The 18,033-nt window shown below is 37.6% G+C and overlaps 1 protein-coding gene across 1 annotated transcript; it reads left to right on the top strand.

Annotated features, from left to right (window-relative positions):
• The first annotated feature begins 1,762 nt into the window (after positions 1-1,762).
• LOC109038820 (uncharacterized) lies at positions 1,763-9,096 on the top strand. Its single transcript, XM_019054020.2, has 4 exons — positions 1,763-2,727; positions 3,258-3,472; positions 4,905-5,303; positions 8,406-9,096. The coding sequence occupies exons 1-4, from the start codon at positions 2,584-2,586 to the stop codon at positions 8,581-8,583; spliced, it is 936 nt and encodes a 311-aa protein (XP_018909565.2). The 5' UTR covers positions 1,763-2,583; the 3' UTR covers positions 8,584-9,096.
• Positions 9,097-18,033: the final 8,937 nt, after the last annotated feature.

Genomic DNA, 18,033 nt, shown 5'->3' with positions numbered 1-18,033 from the left:
TCTGCCTACATTTTAAAATAGAACAGCTAAAAAATATCGACTGAAAGTGGGACTTTGATAGTTTGAAGTTTACAGCTCCAAAAACCTACTTTTGAGGGAAAATAAATGTTTAAAATTTCAATATGGTATGTATAGAGCACCAATTGTGCCATTCACTAAGCAATTTCACTCTCTCTTTCGGCCAAAAAAACCTGTTCTTTTGGATGCTACAAACAAGTTTCCGTCAAAATCTAAAATCAAATTTGTCTACCAAACTTGCGAGAAAAAAAGCGTTTTGCAAATGTTGTTTGGGTCATGTTCCCTTCCTTTCTTAAAACCTCCAGTTTAAACGTCGAGAGCCTTTGAAATGACAACGGCGAATATTTCAGTCGGACAGTCACCAATCCAGTTGGGTCTAATTTGGTGAGATCCGTCACTCCGTCATCATCGCGTAAGAAGTCGTGTTTATTCCCGAAAATAATTTGTATACAAAACTATGTCGTGCGATTGCTTCGAAATAATTCGTCTCTGCGCTCAACGAAAGTATCAGCAAAATATGTCTCAAAATATTTATCCATAGGAATAGTCCATGATAAAATTTGAGCCTCCCATATCGATGATGAAAGTGCGAAACAACGTATCTCCATCTGATACTTTGCAGACTGTGTGTCATACTTTATTTTTCTTTGGAAATCTAGTCAACGTAATTTCTTAAAAATTTCCTCCATTTTTTTCTGTGATGGAAAAATACTCTGTAAACATTTCTAATCATAAAGTTAGCTTGTTTCTCTTTGAAAAAAATAAAAAATAGGTTCAGACATTTTGAAACCCCGCAAAACAGATACCTGTTCCGCACTTTGGTCAACTATATAATGTCGGTTCCTAGACGAATGAACGCAACTCCATTCCAGCACTGGAAAAAAAAAAAAAAAAAAAAAAAAAAAAAAACATTGAATCTAAAGTCCAGACTCTTGAAAACATTGTCAAGAAAAAATACTCTTGATTCAATCAGATTTTTGCTTAAATCAAAAGGAAATCCGCTCTAATTAAGATGCTTGATTCTTGATTTAAGCAAAAATCCGATTGAATCAAGAGTATTTTTTCTTGTCGATGTTTTTAAGAGTCTGGACTCTAGATCCAATGTGTTTTTTTTCCAGTGAAGGCTGCAAAATTAGCTCAAACAATTCAATTCATTTTACAAAGGATAGATATCCTTTATAGGACAATATGTAATTCCTGTCAAATTTTTTTTTATTTTTTAGCCGTGCCCGAGGGAAAATCGGTGAAATTGCAACTAGAAGCACCCGATAGTTTCCTCGTTAAAATATAATTTACGAGTTGATATTTCACAACGTTGTAAATTAGTTACGTTTTTTCATGTGGGAAGCGAATTCATGTGTGAGGGTAACCATGGTGCTCACCTCTTATCGACCAAACAGTACGTTGCCAAGCCGTTATGAAGTGAAACAATTAAAATAGTATTTTTTACCGGTCATGAATAAAAATACCTCATTTTTCGAAAAAGGGACCGACTATAAACGCGGATCCCGTTATTTTCTGTAATGTATAATTCGAACTGAATTAAATGTTCTTTCTTGAAAGAATGATATCCAGGAGATTGCCCGATTCCTCCTAGGATTCCCTTCCAGATTCCCTCCCAACTAGGAGAAAAGAAGAAAAATTGGCAACGTCCTAGCAATCATGACCAACAATGTTGTCGGTGTCTCGCGTCACGAGGAACGGTGGTTGAACTTTGACACGTACAGGGCGAACATATATAAACTCGCCGGAAAGCGATGCATCACAATTCAGCCCTCCCGCATTTATTACCGGTGAATCATGACGTCCGAGGTAGTGAAAATTAAAAGTGAACGTAATAAAGATTTAATAATCATACGGAACAGTAAATTTTCCTTCCACAAAAATTTGAAATTCGAAAAGAAGCGGTGGTGTTGTGTCGTGAAAACGTGTAAGAGTTACATAAAGACGGACATCAGTGAAACACAAATTCTGGAAGAGAATGTAGTGTGTACCCATGCTGTGCATAGCGATAGTGAAATTTGTCGACAAAAAATCAGGAACAGTGCAAAAAGGAAAGCTGAGAAAGACGCTTGTGACAGACCATTGAAATTAATGCGTGATGAGATAAACATACATGATTGCTGCGACGTTGCCGATTTTTTTGGTCTAGGGAATCAGGATCCGGGAGGGAATCAGGCGATGATTTGGTAGGAGATAGTTCTATGACATGTTCATCACCATCAGAGTTCTGAGCTTTGAGTTTTAAGTTTTTAGTTTTGAGTTTGGCGAAGCTCACCCTCTCTCTAACCCACATGTTTGATTCCTTAGTGATTGTTAAAATACCTCATCTGTAACTCAGTTTTCGAAAATAGTTTCATTTACCATTGAAAATTTTGGTAAGCCACGTAAATTTGCCAATGCTTATAACGCCTCGTATTCACTGTAGGCCCGAATACTCTTAACTCTAAATTCCGTTTCCTAATGTTACCAGTTTCTTCTCCGAACACAGAAAGTCGCTCTTTCAAATCTGAGCCGTGTTTATTAAAATTAGCAATATTGATATCGGATACTTCAGTTTGAAACATGACTTTGAAACTAGACGACTTCTTGACGAAGAAAAAGGAGCCAGCACAAATTTTGGATTTGTCCAAAGCAACGGCCAATAGCAAAGAGGAGTTGAGACGGCTTATCGAGAAGATTCCAGAGTACAAAATAAAGCCAGAGAAGGTAAGTGACCCTTCAAGTTTTGCTATGAATTCCGACAAAACAATATTCCAGGTAATTCCCATATATTAGCTGATTCACAACCTCAGAATGCAATTCAACATCTACTCTCTTTCGCGAGCATAAATTATAACCTCTTGCATTTATGAGTAACCGCAAGATCTCTTAATTTTGCTCAGTATTAACGTGATATGCATTACTTTCTACATAAGGTTAAATACATTTTCCGGTGAGGCGAGAATGTGAGACTATATTGATGGCCAAAAAGCAAAACGAGACCTCCTTTGCGGGGTTTCAAAATGTCTGCCCCTATATTTTATTTTTTTGAGGAGGAACAACCCTTTATTGCTTGAAATTGAATCGCGGTATTCTGATAACAAAGAGGTAATATCAAGGAAATTTCAACGTCAACTAGTTTTCCACAGAAAAAACAAAGTGTGACAGGAAGACTGCAACGTCGCAAACGGAAATACGTGGTTTCATGCTCCATCGATGTGTGAACTTGTTGATATCTGACCGATGACGCATTTCAGGTGAAACCAGACGAAATCAAAATTCGGGAGAAGGATTTTAGCTTCAAAATAACAAAGAAAGAGTTGAAACCGAAGAGAGAGTACGGCTTCCAGGACCCTACTCCTCCAGAAATGAGAGAGATCAAACTCGAAGATTTGAGTTCCGTCAACATTCCCTGGAAAATGTTGACCTCGCTTCGCCCCAAAACCAAGCTTGATGAGGAATTTTACTCTAGGTATGAAACTACTGGTGAGCCAGATTTTTTGAAGCTTGTCAATTTTTTTAAGCCTGTCAATTTTTAATTTATCTTTACTAGAAAGATGGGGAAAACCGAAGTTCTCAATTGACGCCAAAATCAGCTGAAAATATGGTTGAATCTTTCATCATTTTTGTTCCGTGCGGGAAAGATCTTGAAAACATCTAAAATCTTTTAGTCCCAGTGTGCGCTTTCACTTACAAATCATTAATTTTCCCTGCGCACATTTACACAGCGAGTCGAAGTAACTTTAGCAGAAAATTTGCGCGGTCAATGTAAGTACAACGCCTTAAAAATCGTAGATATACTTCAAACGCTACACTGTCGCCCATACGTTCCAATGCGCGAATGGGTCAGATGCGCTGGTCACACAATCGTATTTTGATGCTTACTGTTTGTAGATTAGCCAAAAATAAAAGGTGTGTCTAAACCGAAACTTTCTTCGTTCAATATTAAAAGAGATATCGCGCTTTGAAAAAGTTGGTTTATGACGTCATTCACCGCAGTTGTGACATTCTTGATTTCTTCCACCTTGCTTTCATCAATCAGTGAGACACACATTTGCAGTTTGCACTGGTTACTCAACGTGGCACTCGAATAAAAGCAAGAATGAAGGAGCCAGGGGTCTCACTACCGCGATGGATGACGTCATAAACCGACTTTTCCAACCGCGATATCTCGGTTAATATCCAGTGTAGAAACTTGCTGGCCGGACAGATCTGATTATTTTCAGCTGATCTCCACGAATAAAGCATTAAACCACGATTCTAAGACCAACGTAGCAGACCCATTGCCTGTACTGAGGTTGCTGGAGCGTATACTCTGTTTTAAAGTATACACTGTCCACCTGCCATCCACGGATCAGCGAATCGGGAATATTGTACATGTCTACTCCATTCAATGGGTCAGTTTACCTGGTGACAAAATCGTGTTTTGATGCTTGATTCATGCGGATTAGCTAAAAATAATAAGATATGTTCAAACCGCAACTTTCTACGTTGAATATTAACCGAGATGTCGCCCTTTGAAAAGTAGGGATTTTGACGTCATCTACCGCGGTAGTGACATTCTGGTTCCTTCCACCTTGTTTTCATCCAAGTTTCACGTTGAGTAACCAGTGCGTCACTGACTGATGAAAGTAAGGTGGAAGAAACCATGGGTGTCACTACCGCGGTGCATGACGTCAAAAACCCGACTTTCGAAAGGGCGATATCTCGGTTAATATTGAACGTAGAAAGTTGCGGTTTGGACATATCTTATTATTTTTTGCCAATCTGCAAGGATCGAGCATCAAAACACGATTTTGTGACCAGCGCAACTGACCCATTTGATCCTCTACAAAAGAAGATTCCGTTTCCTGGGGTATGCAAGAGCTCCATTTAATGACTCTTTGCATCTCTGTTGTGGATAGGCTAGTAGAGCTGGGGAAGCTGGCGCTGAAGACGCGAGCCCGAGAGAAGCGGATCCAGGACTCGGACTTCGTGCGGAAGATGAAGAACCGGGCGGGGATCGTGGAGACGCGGATCCTGTCGTGCAAGGAGTGCTACGAGGAGTTCTGCACCGGCGAGGCCTGCTGCGACTTCCTCTACGAGTCCTACCAGCGGGAGAACCGGGGCCCGGTCGCCGTCGACGAGAGCGGGCAGCCGGTCGAGAAGCAGGACGGCCGGGCGCGGGGCAGGGCCAAGAAGAAGCGCCGCCTCAAGAAGAAGCCCAAACCGAGGGCCAAGAGCACCAAGAGCTTGGACAGGGGCAAGACCAAGCTCAAGAGGGACAGCCCGCAGCGGCGCAGCAAGAGCTTGGATAAGCAGAGGTGCGTCCAGGGACAAGAGACCCTCCATTGAAACGCACATTTGTCAATACGAAACCACCATTTCTCGCTCATTTAGAAACAGCACATATCATTGGTTTCCCTATGCAGAAAGTTGCTTTTATGGAAGAGCCTGAGAATCAGAGATAGTAGCTACGTTTATGCGAGGCTCGAAACCGGGGTTTCACGAAACCCGAGTTTGTAATGCAAGTTTCCTCCGTCGGGTTTATGCGGGCGCTGTAACCCGACTTTCGCGGGAAATCAAACTTTCCGATTTTGGCGCTGTTTATGCGCATATTTTCGATTGAACTTGAATTTCATGTTGGCGCCATTTTCACAAGCTATACTTCATTTTTCCACTATGAATTGATTCAATAAATTATTAGGTATTACTCTTTTATCCTGTGTATGTTCAATTTTTCCACAATATATAAGCGGAGGCTTCATCTTCACTAGAAAAGCCTTTACTGACTTTCTGAGCAACAGTTGGAAAAATGACAGTAGATGTTTAATCATTTTACGTTCATCTTTAAAATTGAATGAATACCTAGTAATCTCAACAACCCTTCAAATCATGCTCGAGCTTATATTCTGAGTTCAGAAAAGTTGCCATAGGTAATTTTAGTGATGTTAAAAATAATTGTGGCAGGCGCAGAAATTCATCATATTGTTTATTGAGCTTCTAATGATCTTACAATAGGTAGATATAGGCATTGAAAGTGTAGGAGTGCTAATCCAGTAAAGCACCGCACCTTCACACCATGCTGTTGTAAAGATTGTATGTCTGCCATTATTGTAGTGAAACAAATAACTAATCGGGATATACTTATGGGAATTCCTCCTTCAAGATATGATCAAAATAAGCAGATATTGATAGGTCAACAATGTATCGCTGAAGCAGAAGCGTCTAAATCCTCTTGAGGCAACGGACGGTGACAATCTCAACAAACTGGTGACGCTTCACAAATTTTGAATTTCCACATTCCCAGAGACACGCGCTGAAATCCTGTTTCTCACCCCTCTTTCCGACTGCTCTCCGAGTCCATGAGCAAGACAGGAAGAAAATAGGCAAGCTACCTACCACTGTTTGCCTACCTATGTGTGTTTTTCTTAAACTTGATTTTCAAAGGTGACTCATGTAAAGAGCAACTGAAAAACAAGATTTCAGAACCTGCCATTGCATTTCACTAACCTAAGACACCAACCCAACCTTACCATTGATATTCTTTCGCTTACACTGTATATTATTCTCCCACTGAGATTCGATATGAACTCAATTCAAAAATCCTTCTGAATTTAATTATTCAGGTAGATTGGAATCTGGAGCTCTCAGTCTATCTGTAAAGCGCATTTACTAACATTCACTGCTGTCACAAGATATTTTTGCACAGGCAGAGCCACTTTCCACAGTTGATGCATCTCTAACGCCAAAGCTCAATTATGACAAGTGGTTCAACGACCAAAAATTGTTACACGCCTCAATAATAACCTTATTCTTATCTCAAATTGAAAATCTTGGATCACAGAGCACTCACCGAAGAATCTCCTTCCTTCTGCATCAGTATGAGAAGAGTGACGATACTTTGGAGCAATAACTTTGAACTAGTTTCAATAAATGATGGCTTCAGAATTTGAGTCATCATTTACTAGAGATTGGATCAAAGAAATAAGTCAGCAGGTCACGGTTGTGGCTGGAGTCACACTTCCAGTAGGACAATCAGGAAATACGTACACGGATAACACACAAATTCAAGAGCTATGCAGCTCTGATTGGATCAGATTTTAGATTTAATCGGTAGATTGAAATGAAAAAATTCGGTGCACTACTTAAAGGGAAGCAGGGTGCCTTATCTTGAAATCCTAGGCAAATCGTGCGGATGCAGTAAAAAAGTTCTCCGCAGATGATGAACTGGTGGGTAAGGCTATTACTCAATTGTAGCCTGTAAAGCTCTTTGCTTGCTTTGCTTCTGTAGTCATAAAATGTTGATTAGAGTTGCAAGAATAATCTGAAAAAGCAGTAATAAGCCTGGATTCCATCTGACACTAAACACCTTCACTAGAAAATAACGTCCTACGTTTAGCTAAATAAGGATAAATAAGCCACATATAACTGAAGGAATCACGCAAAAGTGCTTAAGCAACAATTATAGTAAAATTATGATTGTAAAAAATGTTGAATAATGGCAAAATTAAAGCTAAATCGTGGGATAAGCACCAGTTGTTTACGAACGGTATGATAATAAATCCGCCATATTGCCGATCGCGCACCTGAAAATCGCATTTGAAGTCGAATTTCAACTAATTTCAACCTCCGGTTCGTTTATGCGGAGTGCGAAAACCTAGTCTTTAGTGTAAAATAAGGTTTCAAACACAAATTTCGGAAACCTACATTTCGTTAGTTCCGTATCGTTTATGCCGTGATTTGAACCTTGGTTTCAAACTCAGGTTTCGATTGAAGTTAGGTTAAGAGGCTCGCATAAACATAGCTAGTGGTTCCTTACTGCAAAATATAATCCTATTGGTTTCTCGTCAAAGGTGGAGAGGGGAAGGTGAGAGAAGGGAGGGGGAAAGAGGGGAGGGGGAAAGAGGGGAGGGGGGAAAGAGGGGAGGGGGAAAGAGGGGAGGGGAAAGAGGGGAAGGGGGAAAGAGGGAAGGGGGAAAGAGGGGAAGGGGGAAAGAGGGGAGGGGGGTCTCACTCGAGGCAAAATGCCTGTTAGAATAGAGAGAGAGGGAGAAATAAAATTTGAAAATTAAGTTCTCCTGAAAAGTGTCCATTTGTATTTTTTCTTTTTTCTTCTTTATTCTCCATTTTGTATCTTTAAAGTACCTGGGTCCGTTGCACGAGCTCAAGATAAACTCGAAAAGAAATTGAGAGATAAAATCAACTACAAAATTGTTCATCCTCAAATGTATCTTCTAATGACATTTCTAAAGCTCGTGTGGTTCGGAATTCATTCTAAAGTTTTTCTCAACTTTTACAAAATTCACAGCTTTTTCAAAATCTTTCTCAATTTTTTTCTAAACTTATGCTACGTGGACTATCAGAAGAAGCTCATCAATACTTTTCCAAATGAGTTTACATATCTTTTGTTTTTGTCCATCCAGATTTTTGAAAGACTCCCATGATAGCAGCCAAGAAGCAAGGGGCAAAAGTGAAAGTAAAAGAAAGTCAAATGCATCCAAGAGCAAGAAAGCGAAAAGTCCAGGAGAACGTCAGAAGAAAGCATCCAAAACGTTCAAGAAGAAAGTTACCATGAACATCGGTAGCGGTAAAGGGGTTTGATACGAATCTCTAATGAAATCGAGGACGACCTCAAAAATAATGATATCATGCATAATATAAATTTTCCTACAAAATCTGCTGAATTCACCTATCGGTTCATAAAATATTTAAAACGCTTGACTGCCAACTGTGCCAATTAAAGGAGAGACGGAAGGTGGAACGGATTCCTTTCTTTCTGCACTAATGTACCGTATGTGCTATACTTACTTTGAACGAAGATTTTATGCGTTCGTTCCTTTGATTTCAAAAATTTATGGGAATTACTGAGGAAAATATTTTGTACCATTTTTACTTTTGTTCATTAATTCAACGAGATAGTTTTTAATATAATCTGAAAAGTCCTTGTTCTATTGAACGATTTTAACACACTTTTGAATTTGAAATACTGTTAATCTTCGAGCGCAGTATTCGAAGTATTGCTACGTTCTCACTCTAAGTTTATGTGTGATTTTTGTAATAAAAAAATAAAAGTAATGGTTACTTGGGTTATTAGTTAGATAGTTAGTTAGATATATTAGTGGTTAGTTTCAATCATGTTTTTCAACTTTTTTCATCACGTGTTTTTTTTATTATTGATGAGCACAGTAAAGGAATACCTACGTCTTCTATTTTGCAACACTTAAATTCACGGTGCTGTGCTATTAGCTGACTTAAGAGACTTTGTTTTCTGTATCTTTTGCCTATGTCATTGCACTCTAATTTAGTTCCCTCTTCTTTGGTATTCCGCGTACATAAATTGCCTTTGAAAACTGTGAATCAAACAATATACTTTAATTTTTATCTCCCCTGAACAATTATACTTTTGGTATAGTATAAAATGTCACGGAAAATAAGCCTGCATGAGTCAAATATAGGTTACACGAAGTAAGAACAGGGTCACTGAACCATAATTTATTCTAGAAATTGCCTACACCATTCAGAAGCACTCATTTACCTGATTTTTGTCTCGCGGAGCTATAAAGAACGTTCTGACGATAGTCAATGCGCTTCTCCGCTGTGCGCCTTAACGTGCGTGGCTTCGCGACATTTAACGACTGGTGGTCTGAACATAAATCAATTACTCTAGAGATGAAAAAAACATTTGATTGCAATGGCCTTTCAATCCCAAATCACTTCTCGGGTGTAATGCACTGCCACCAGCAACAGAAACTGCCCTTCGCAGAGTTTGTACAATAAGAACAGAGATATTAGTGTAGACTGTAATAGCCACGGTCTGATTAATGCCGACCATTGCAATGTTTCATTTTTGATCATTTAAATGTTCGTCAAGAATTTGTTACGAAAAAAAGTACAGTGATATCAATAATTGATTGAAAATTATTGTAATCTTACGTCGCATTCCGAAGGCGCAATGTTACAACTATTTGAACTCTCCGGAATGCGTGAGGTATCACGCCGCATTTGAAGGCGTTTTCAAAACGGCCAAGTTCCGACATCCGGATTATTGTTTTGCATAGTTCCTATTATTATGTTTTCTTTCCTACCATTTGTTTGTTTTCAATCCTCCTTTAAAAACTGCTCCTTTGCTGAATATACTTCTCGCTGGAGCGCACTTCAGCTATGCATTCACCACTACAAAAATGTCAAAGGAAATCGACAAAGCCAGCGTGTATAAAATCTATTTCGATTGTAATCTCCCGTCACATTTCTAAGGCGCGATGATACAACTATTTGAACACTCCGGAATGCGTGAGGTATCACGCCGCATTTGAAGGCGTTTTTAAAAAGAGCCAAGTTCCGATACCCGGATGATCGTTTTGCATATTTCATATTCTTTTGTTATATTCCGTACCACTTGTTTATTTTTAATCCTTGTATAAAAACCACCCATTTGCTAAACACAATTCTAGCTGGAGCGCACTTCAGATATGCACCCACCACTGCAAAAGTGTCAAAGGAAATCGACAAGCCCAGCGTGCATGGAGGCTATTTCAATCGAGGACACCGCACAACTTCAGCCTATAACTTCAAACCGCGTTTTGAGAAAAACGCATTTAAAGGTTTGTTTTTGATGTACTGCGCAGACTTTTCTATGCAAAGATCCTGTTTTGGTGTTTTGGGCGACCTACACCCTTCTATTCAAGGATGCCAGGTAGATTTTGCGATACTTTTTGGGTTTACACTCTAATAAATTTAATTTAAAAAGCGGTTTAAAGGCCATTATTACACCCAACAGTCATTTTGGTGGCAATATGAAGTATAAATCATTTTATTCTCGCATGATTCACGCAAAATGAAAGAATATCGATAGTGAGTAAAGAAAGGGGTAACTAGCACCTTATAGGCCCTTAAGTTTATACGCCCGCTCATAGGTCGTTCTTGCACCCATCGATCCAGCGGCCTGACTTAACTCGGAAAAAAAAGGTTTTTCGACCTCGAGCCGTTACCTATCTATATTCTATCGCTACCACAGCATAGTCCAGGGTACGTAGAATCCGAAAAGTAGATGGGCGTAATAACGAACTATACGCCAATAGGCTGTTCTTGGTGCGGTTTCCTCAATTATATTCCTGACTGATTTTGGCGCCAGCTTGAAGAGTGGTTGTACCAGCCAGACTGCCAGAGGCACAGTTAATTGAACCATATTTTTGAGTGACTCAATCGTACCTCTATGGCTAGAAAAACTATAGTTTAAGCAAAAATCAGCCAAGAATATAGTTGAAATTAGCATTTTTTTCCCGTCAACCAATACATCAGACAGATAAGTTTCACAATTTTATGTTCATTTTCCAAAGAAAATATTGAGAAATCATTAAAAAGAAGAAGTAAAAATTTGTAATAGAATCGAGCGGTTTTCAAAGCCAGCCATTCACCTTCACCCAAGAAAGTTAATAAATAAGTGACACGGGTTTTTCCCTGTGATTGCTCCAACGCACAGTTTCTGTTTCAAATATTTAGTCAAGTACCTAAAAAAGCGTTGGGACAATGACAATGGTGCAGTTTTTTTTTTTTTCAAAAAAAAAAAACTACTGTGTAGGTCGTGACAAAACAACTTCAATCCGCCTTTAATTTACAAGAAAGGAAGAAAACGAAAAATTCCTATAGAGCATGGATGTATTCAAATTTTTTATGAAAAAAATAAAATTCAAATAATCCCTTAAAAAATAGGAGGAGGAGTGTTGTCAACAGTTTCGAACACATTCAAACGATGGCTGAAGTAAACAAATGTGTGTCTACATTGCAAATTTTAAAAATATCTAATCATGTTTACCTTTTTTAAAACATAATAAGCCGAACATGTTTTGGAATTTTTCGTGAATAATTTCGAAGGAAAGAAAAAGAAACATAGACATATTAAAAAAGGATAATTTTAAAAAATGGAGCCGAAAGGTGATTTGCAATGTCGCAGTCTAAAATACAAATTTTTCGACTTTAGGTATCGATATTGTTTCGGCAACCATGTATCGAAGGACAAATCCCCTACCGATAAGGGTAAGTATAGGATTTGCCGTCTGAGAGTATCCGGATACTAAATAGATATTCGATTAACACTGGGGTAAATCTTAGAGCCATTAACGAAATGTCCTGTTGCTCACTTGCTCCAGTTTCCCAGAGAGAAGAGGGGAAAGCAAAGAGTCTTAGGAGTGATATAAAAGCCTTTGCACTGTGGGAAACCTCCGGTTTTAGTCCTTTGTTGAAGCGAGCTGAATGTGTTACAAAAGTACAGTCTAGGTAAGTGTCTTTGCATTTGATTTTGCAAATAGTTGGTTATTTTAATTGAGGGGCCTGGAGAACAAGGCGCTAAGTGCAGTTTTTGCTATTTCGAGAAATACATGTTGAAGTTTCGAAATTACATGGACCCTTATGGCGGAAAGAGGGTTCACACTGACTTTTAGATGTTTAACAATTTGAATTCGAGAGCGAATTCCTGTCAGAATACGCATCAAGACTGCAGATTTACTCGAAATAATTGACACTTGAATTTTTTTCAAAAACTGCACTTATGCGCCTTTTCCTCCAAGCCCCTCAATTTATATCTATCAGCAGTATACGCTGAAAAAAATGAGGATGTTGTATTAATATTCTGACCGTTAAAAAAAGTGAGACGACTTAAAAACGAATGTCGCGACTGCCTCCTCCTTTTTGCAAAATTTATCTAACTTCGTATAAAAATAGAATACGATAATTGCAAATTTTTCTGACAGCACTCCTCATAATATAAAGTACCGCTTTAAAGATCAGAATGAAGCCGTCATAAGGATTCACTCCTCCACTTCCCTTTTCCGTATTACGTGAACAATTCGGAAAGACTTTTTAGCCTCCGCGGTTTTCAGTCGCTGAGCATTTTAAAAGTTCTCCGAAGACATTCGTAACCGCGAAGCCTGAAGAACGCCCTAAAAAAAAGGAAAAAGTTAAAAGCTAGGGCGTTCAAATTCATACCGGTCAACTTTTGTCAGGAAGTTGGTGGGAATATTCCAGAATCCGCGCGCAAGTTGTTATAAAAACCGGGTGCAGTCGCAAAGGTCGCAGTCTGTTACCCGCAAAGGGCGGGCAGAGTATAACGTCCTTTATTGACTTCGCACCCTTACATCTTGATCATCGGTGGTTTCGCCGTCAAATTCAGTGCTTCAGTGTCCATCTGGTTTTCATTATCAGATCCGCTAGCAAGTGTCCGATGGATAAGGCAAGTTTACCGAATATTATGTCATATCCACGGTGAAAAATATCTTATAGTGCTCTATAAGTACTAAGTAGTGTGGACCCAGCGTCATGTTACCACCTTCTTCAATTCGGTTCGGGCCATATTTTTTAGTGTTCATTCCTAGCACTCGTTCACAGGGAGGGGTAGGTATTCTCGACAGGAGCAATTTTGCAAAATTACCTCGTGAAATTAAAATTAGAGTTTTAATTAGAGTTGTAAAATATACTTCAATCTGGCATTTATAAATACCTTTCCCGGCGGAGTAACATTTTTAATAGCCCACTCTCCGTTTTTAATAATTTAAACTTTTACAAAACACTCCTCTATATAACTTAAAAGTATATAAATTTGAAAAAAATTATCTTAGGTCTTTTTTAATGTGAATGGTCATACATTACGTATTTGCAACTACATTTTTGCAGACTCTCAATTTTTACAAGAGAACTAACATGAAGTACAAAGACTATAGGGTAAAAATGAATACACGGGTTTTATAACTAAATTCATCGAATTTCATGATTCAATGTGCAATTATAGACAATATGACCTGAACTGTCGAAAAAAATGGATGAATAATCAATACTTAATTTAGACACTTTCATCATGTCTAAATTCAGTCCCAATAAATTCAAATAACCCACTAGTCCTCCTGGAAAATTTTAGTACTCGTTTACGCAATATGATTCTTCAATTTTTGTCTTTCTTTTTATTTTCTTAGAAGTTTGATAAACATTACAGCAAGTGAAATGAAACGATAATATTCTCAACTTTATATGGAGTGCTCATTAATTGCGAATACTTGCCTTGCTCTTTTGAGAAACTGCTCTCGTAAAATATACTTCTTGACCTAGGATCAATACATCAGGGGCAGCTTGCGTTTTTTTTTTTTTTTTTTTTTTTTTTTTTTTTTTTTTTTTTTTTTTGGGTTAAAAATATCGTTGTTCAAAGATTGTCTTAATCTTAATCTTCATTGCAAGCGTGAAGGGCCCAGGTTCAGTCCCTGGGAGTGACTGATATTTGAGAACACTCATAATATCAGTCACCGGGACTGTGGTAACAAGGTAAGTACAAAGAAGTAACAAAGTCCAAATAGATAACTATTCGTGCTCCCGAGTAGATTTGTTGCCTATGCGGTAGAAATGAAGGCGACTTTCGAGTGGGTAATGTCTGCCAACAGAATACCACATTTTTTGCTGGCAATGCTAGCGTCGTCTACCATGCAACAGGTTGATTAAATGTTTTTTTCATAGTTTACGATTCAGTTCCCCGATGGTTTGTTATGCATGCAAAAACCTAAAGGCGAACTTATGATGATCGATTCTGTTAAAAATAGCGGTGGATTTGGAACTTCTCTCTCTTAAGACGGATTGAGAAGGTACTTTTTTGTGAGAGAGATCTCACAAGAGAAATTTAACGCTTTCATTTTCTACCCACTTAAACGTTTGTATGTGTACTTCAGGATCTTTTCTAAAGTTTTCATACTCACTACTTTCGAAAAATGATAGTGAATATCAGCCTGACAAACTGAAAAAATCTGCCTCTTTCCTGAAGGAGTATTGATTGCCTCTCTGAAAGTTTAGGGCCCCGTCTAATCTAATCAGGTATTTAATTATGTTACAGATAATTTGATTGAAAGTATACCATTACTGATTTCCTGATACTAGAGGTAGAGGTTTTTCTCGTACTAAAGATGGCAGATAAAAGCTTTCAGAGCATTTAGGCGTCATTATTTTCCACGGTTTTTTTTTAATCTCATATAGGACGCCCTTCAATTTAGACTGCTCGTACATTTCTCACGAATAAAATTTTTTCGTTACGTCATTATAAGAGGCGATTCTGAAACTCAAAAATAATGGAAGCATCTATTTCTAGCGTTATTTTAGACAGTAAACTCTCTCTTCCAATTTTTCATTTCCCACTCGTATTCTTCTTCACGCCTCCCTATTCAATTTTTCCTCTCCTCTTTTTTTTCTTATTTTTATTTACTGCCATTTTAAAATTCTTCTTACCTTGACACCTAGCGCAGTCGTTCCTCATGCACCACTATTAATCCGGCCCTGAGAGGGCAGATCGGTCAATTATGGTTAAACTCCTCCAATTGGAAGTTTGCATAGCCCCAAATGCAGACCTACGATTTTCTATTTTCACCATCGATACATTCCTTTATATTGTGAAAACAGTACTTTCGGGTCTCTCAATCGTTCATAATTTAACTAACATTCGATTTTTGTGTGTGTTTTCAGAGTACTTGAGAGCGTCGAAGTTTGCGCTAGTTGGAGATCCTAGATCAATGTCCTTCCTCAAGACGACCGCCATCATGGCCTCACTGGGGCTGGTGCTCTTTGCGCTGCTTCTGTCGGAGGCAGAGGCCAACCAAATCGGGATCTGCATGCGGAACTGCATACTTTGCAAAAAGATGCTCGGCAATTTTTTTGAGGGGCACTTATGCGCGGACACGTGTCTTAAATACAAAGGGAAAATGATCCCCGATTGCGAGGACATAGCTTCAATATCTCCGTTCCTCAATAAATATGCCTGAACACTATATTCAAACTTCGATATCCGTTTAATTTAGTGTCAAAAACTCAAAATCATCGACAAAAATTAGACTCCAAAAACCTCCAAGTTACTTGAAGAGTCAGAGAGTCAGGATGCACACTCAGAAACATTTGTATGGTTAAGATTACCATGTTAATGGTGTTCAATGCGAGCTTTTAATAAATAATAGCCATGACTTATACCAGTCATATTTTGACCATTATGTAATAATTTAACTGACGTACCTAGTGGTAAACATTCCGATGTTCTTGGTCATGACCACTTTTAAGTAAGAGTTTAGTTGAACCATTAATATGGTAATATTGGACATTAACATTAAGTAAGACTCATAATGTCCCCCCTTCAAAATTAGTCCGAATTTTCTCTCTCAGAAAAAAACTGTGGGTCCTTTGAGTTAGATATTATTCTCATTGAAAAATTAGTGACAGATGGTCAGTTTTTAACTACGCCTCTTTATTAAGTCATAAAATTCTTGGAGTTCATTTTTATCCTGGGTTCCAAATTAAAATAGTATTAAATAATTTCATGTGCAAATGTAACTATTCAAATTTTCTTTTTCAACTGTGCATCACTATTATACTTTCAAAACTTCCCTTATTGATATATCTATTTACTCACTAATCATTATTATCTTATATATTCATTGTTATTATTTTATTTTATTTACATCATTTACTTAATCCTAGCATTGTGCAATTATAAGAAATTTGGAAAAAAATTAGAAACGTTTTTCCCAACTAAGGAATGGAATTCCTTAAGCATACAAATTTTCTCGACAGTTCTTCCAAAAATCAGTATTTTGATGAATTTAAATTAGTGTTAGTTTTATTTTAAATGATGCTCTTCTATTTTTGTCTCCTTAATTTATAAATTCAAAAGAAAGAATAAATGAAACACGGACCATGATTAAAACAGACATCGACCACATACTTTTTCGTTTCATTACCTACAGACATATCCATGACCTTCCTCAGTATTTGACTTAGTTCCTCAAGGTTATTGCAGTAATATATTATATCGACGGTGGAACTCCCAAACCACGTATTTCGGTTTGCGACGTTGCAGACCTCCCGTCATAATTTATCATTTAAATGGACACGGCCAACCACTCAACGTCAATTCTTGAAAAAAAATTTGAAAAAAAAAAAAAAAAAAAAAAAAACTACAAGGAATAATATTGATTTGTTCTCATTTAAAAAATAAAATAGGAACTGAGATTTTGAAACAAACTTGATACCTGGTTTGAGAGCTTTACCGTTAATATACGATAAGCAACAAGCATAACTAAAAATTTATTAGCAATAAGTTGATCTACAGATAAAATTGACTGGCAGTAGATTGTTTACAGCTAAATAGATTAATTTTTTTTCAGATCGAATGGTTTCTCAAGAAAACTAATGTTTCATGTTCTGCGTGTTGAGTTCACACAATACATAAAAAATCTTCAGATCCTGTTCCTTTCTCTGTTTATTGCGTTTCAAAATGAATGTTTGAGAGGAACCAACCGTCATGTAAACACATGCATATTTAGAAACCCAAAGAATATTTACTAGTCCAAGTTCTCTGAGGGATAATTGCACCTTATATTTTCGAACAATCAGAAACTTCGTTTTTTTAAAATTTGTTTTTTAAATAAACTAACAATAAGATATACCAAAGGATCGGCCTGCAATCTTTTTAAAACCTTCTGTAGGATTCTTGCTCCACGGTTGTGTGGTTTTCACAATTGTGACCTCTGCATTATTGATGAATGCATAAACACGCACTATGTTCTTCAATTACCAGCTTACCAGGTGTGTTTAATTTCAGGTACCTATTTAATGAGGTAAAGAGTTAAGCATATCCACATAATTTTATGTCCATTGTCTCTCACTAGATTTTTTTTCTCATTTTAAAATGCGGTTTTTTTATACATTTGTCGCTCTATAAGGTGTTAGGTATTTTCAAAGTGAAAATGATTTATCCTCTGTTTCAGTGATGCTAGCTGTCAGCCTAACTAAATAATAACTACAAAAATATGCTAACTTAGGTTCTGGCCTCTGTTCTGTCTGCTATCATTATTCTTGATCAGATAAATAAAGCATCAAATTTAGCCCAAATTCTCCAAATCGGGGGAAGAAGTCTCAGTCCTAGTTTGGTCAAAGTAACTTTTGATACACGGTATTTTTCAGTTGTCAATCTTAATAAATTTGACATCGCATCTTTTGACTCAGTTACACTTGATACTTAAACTTGTAACGAACAAGTTC

Source organism: Bemisia tabaci, chromosome 1 (assembly GCF_918797505.1).
Source record: "Bemisia tabaci chromosome 1, PGI_BMITA_v3".
Taxonomy (NCBI): Eukaryota; Metazoa; Arthropoda; class Insecta; order Hemiptera; family Aleyrodidae; genus Bemisia; species Bemisia tabaci.
Note: the sequence above shows the minus strand (reverse complement) of the source record. Positions and strands in the feature narration are given on the sequence as shown.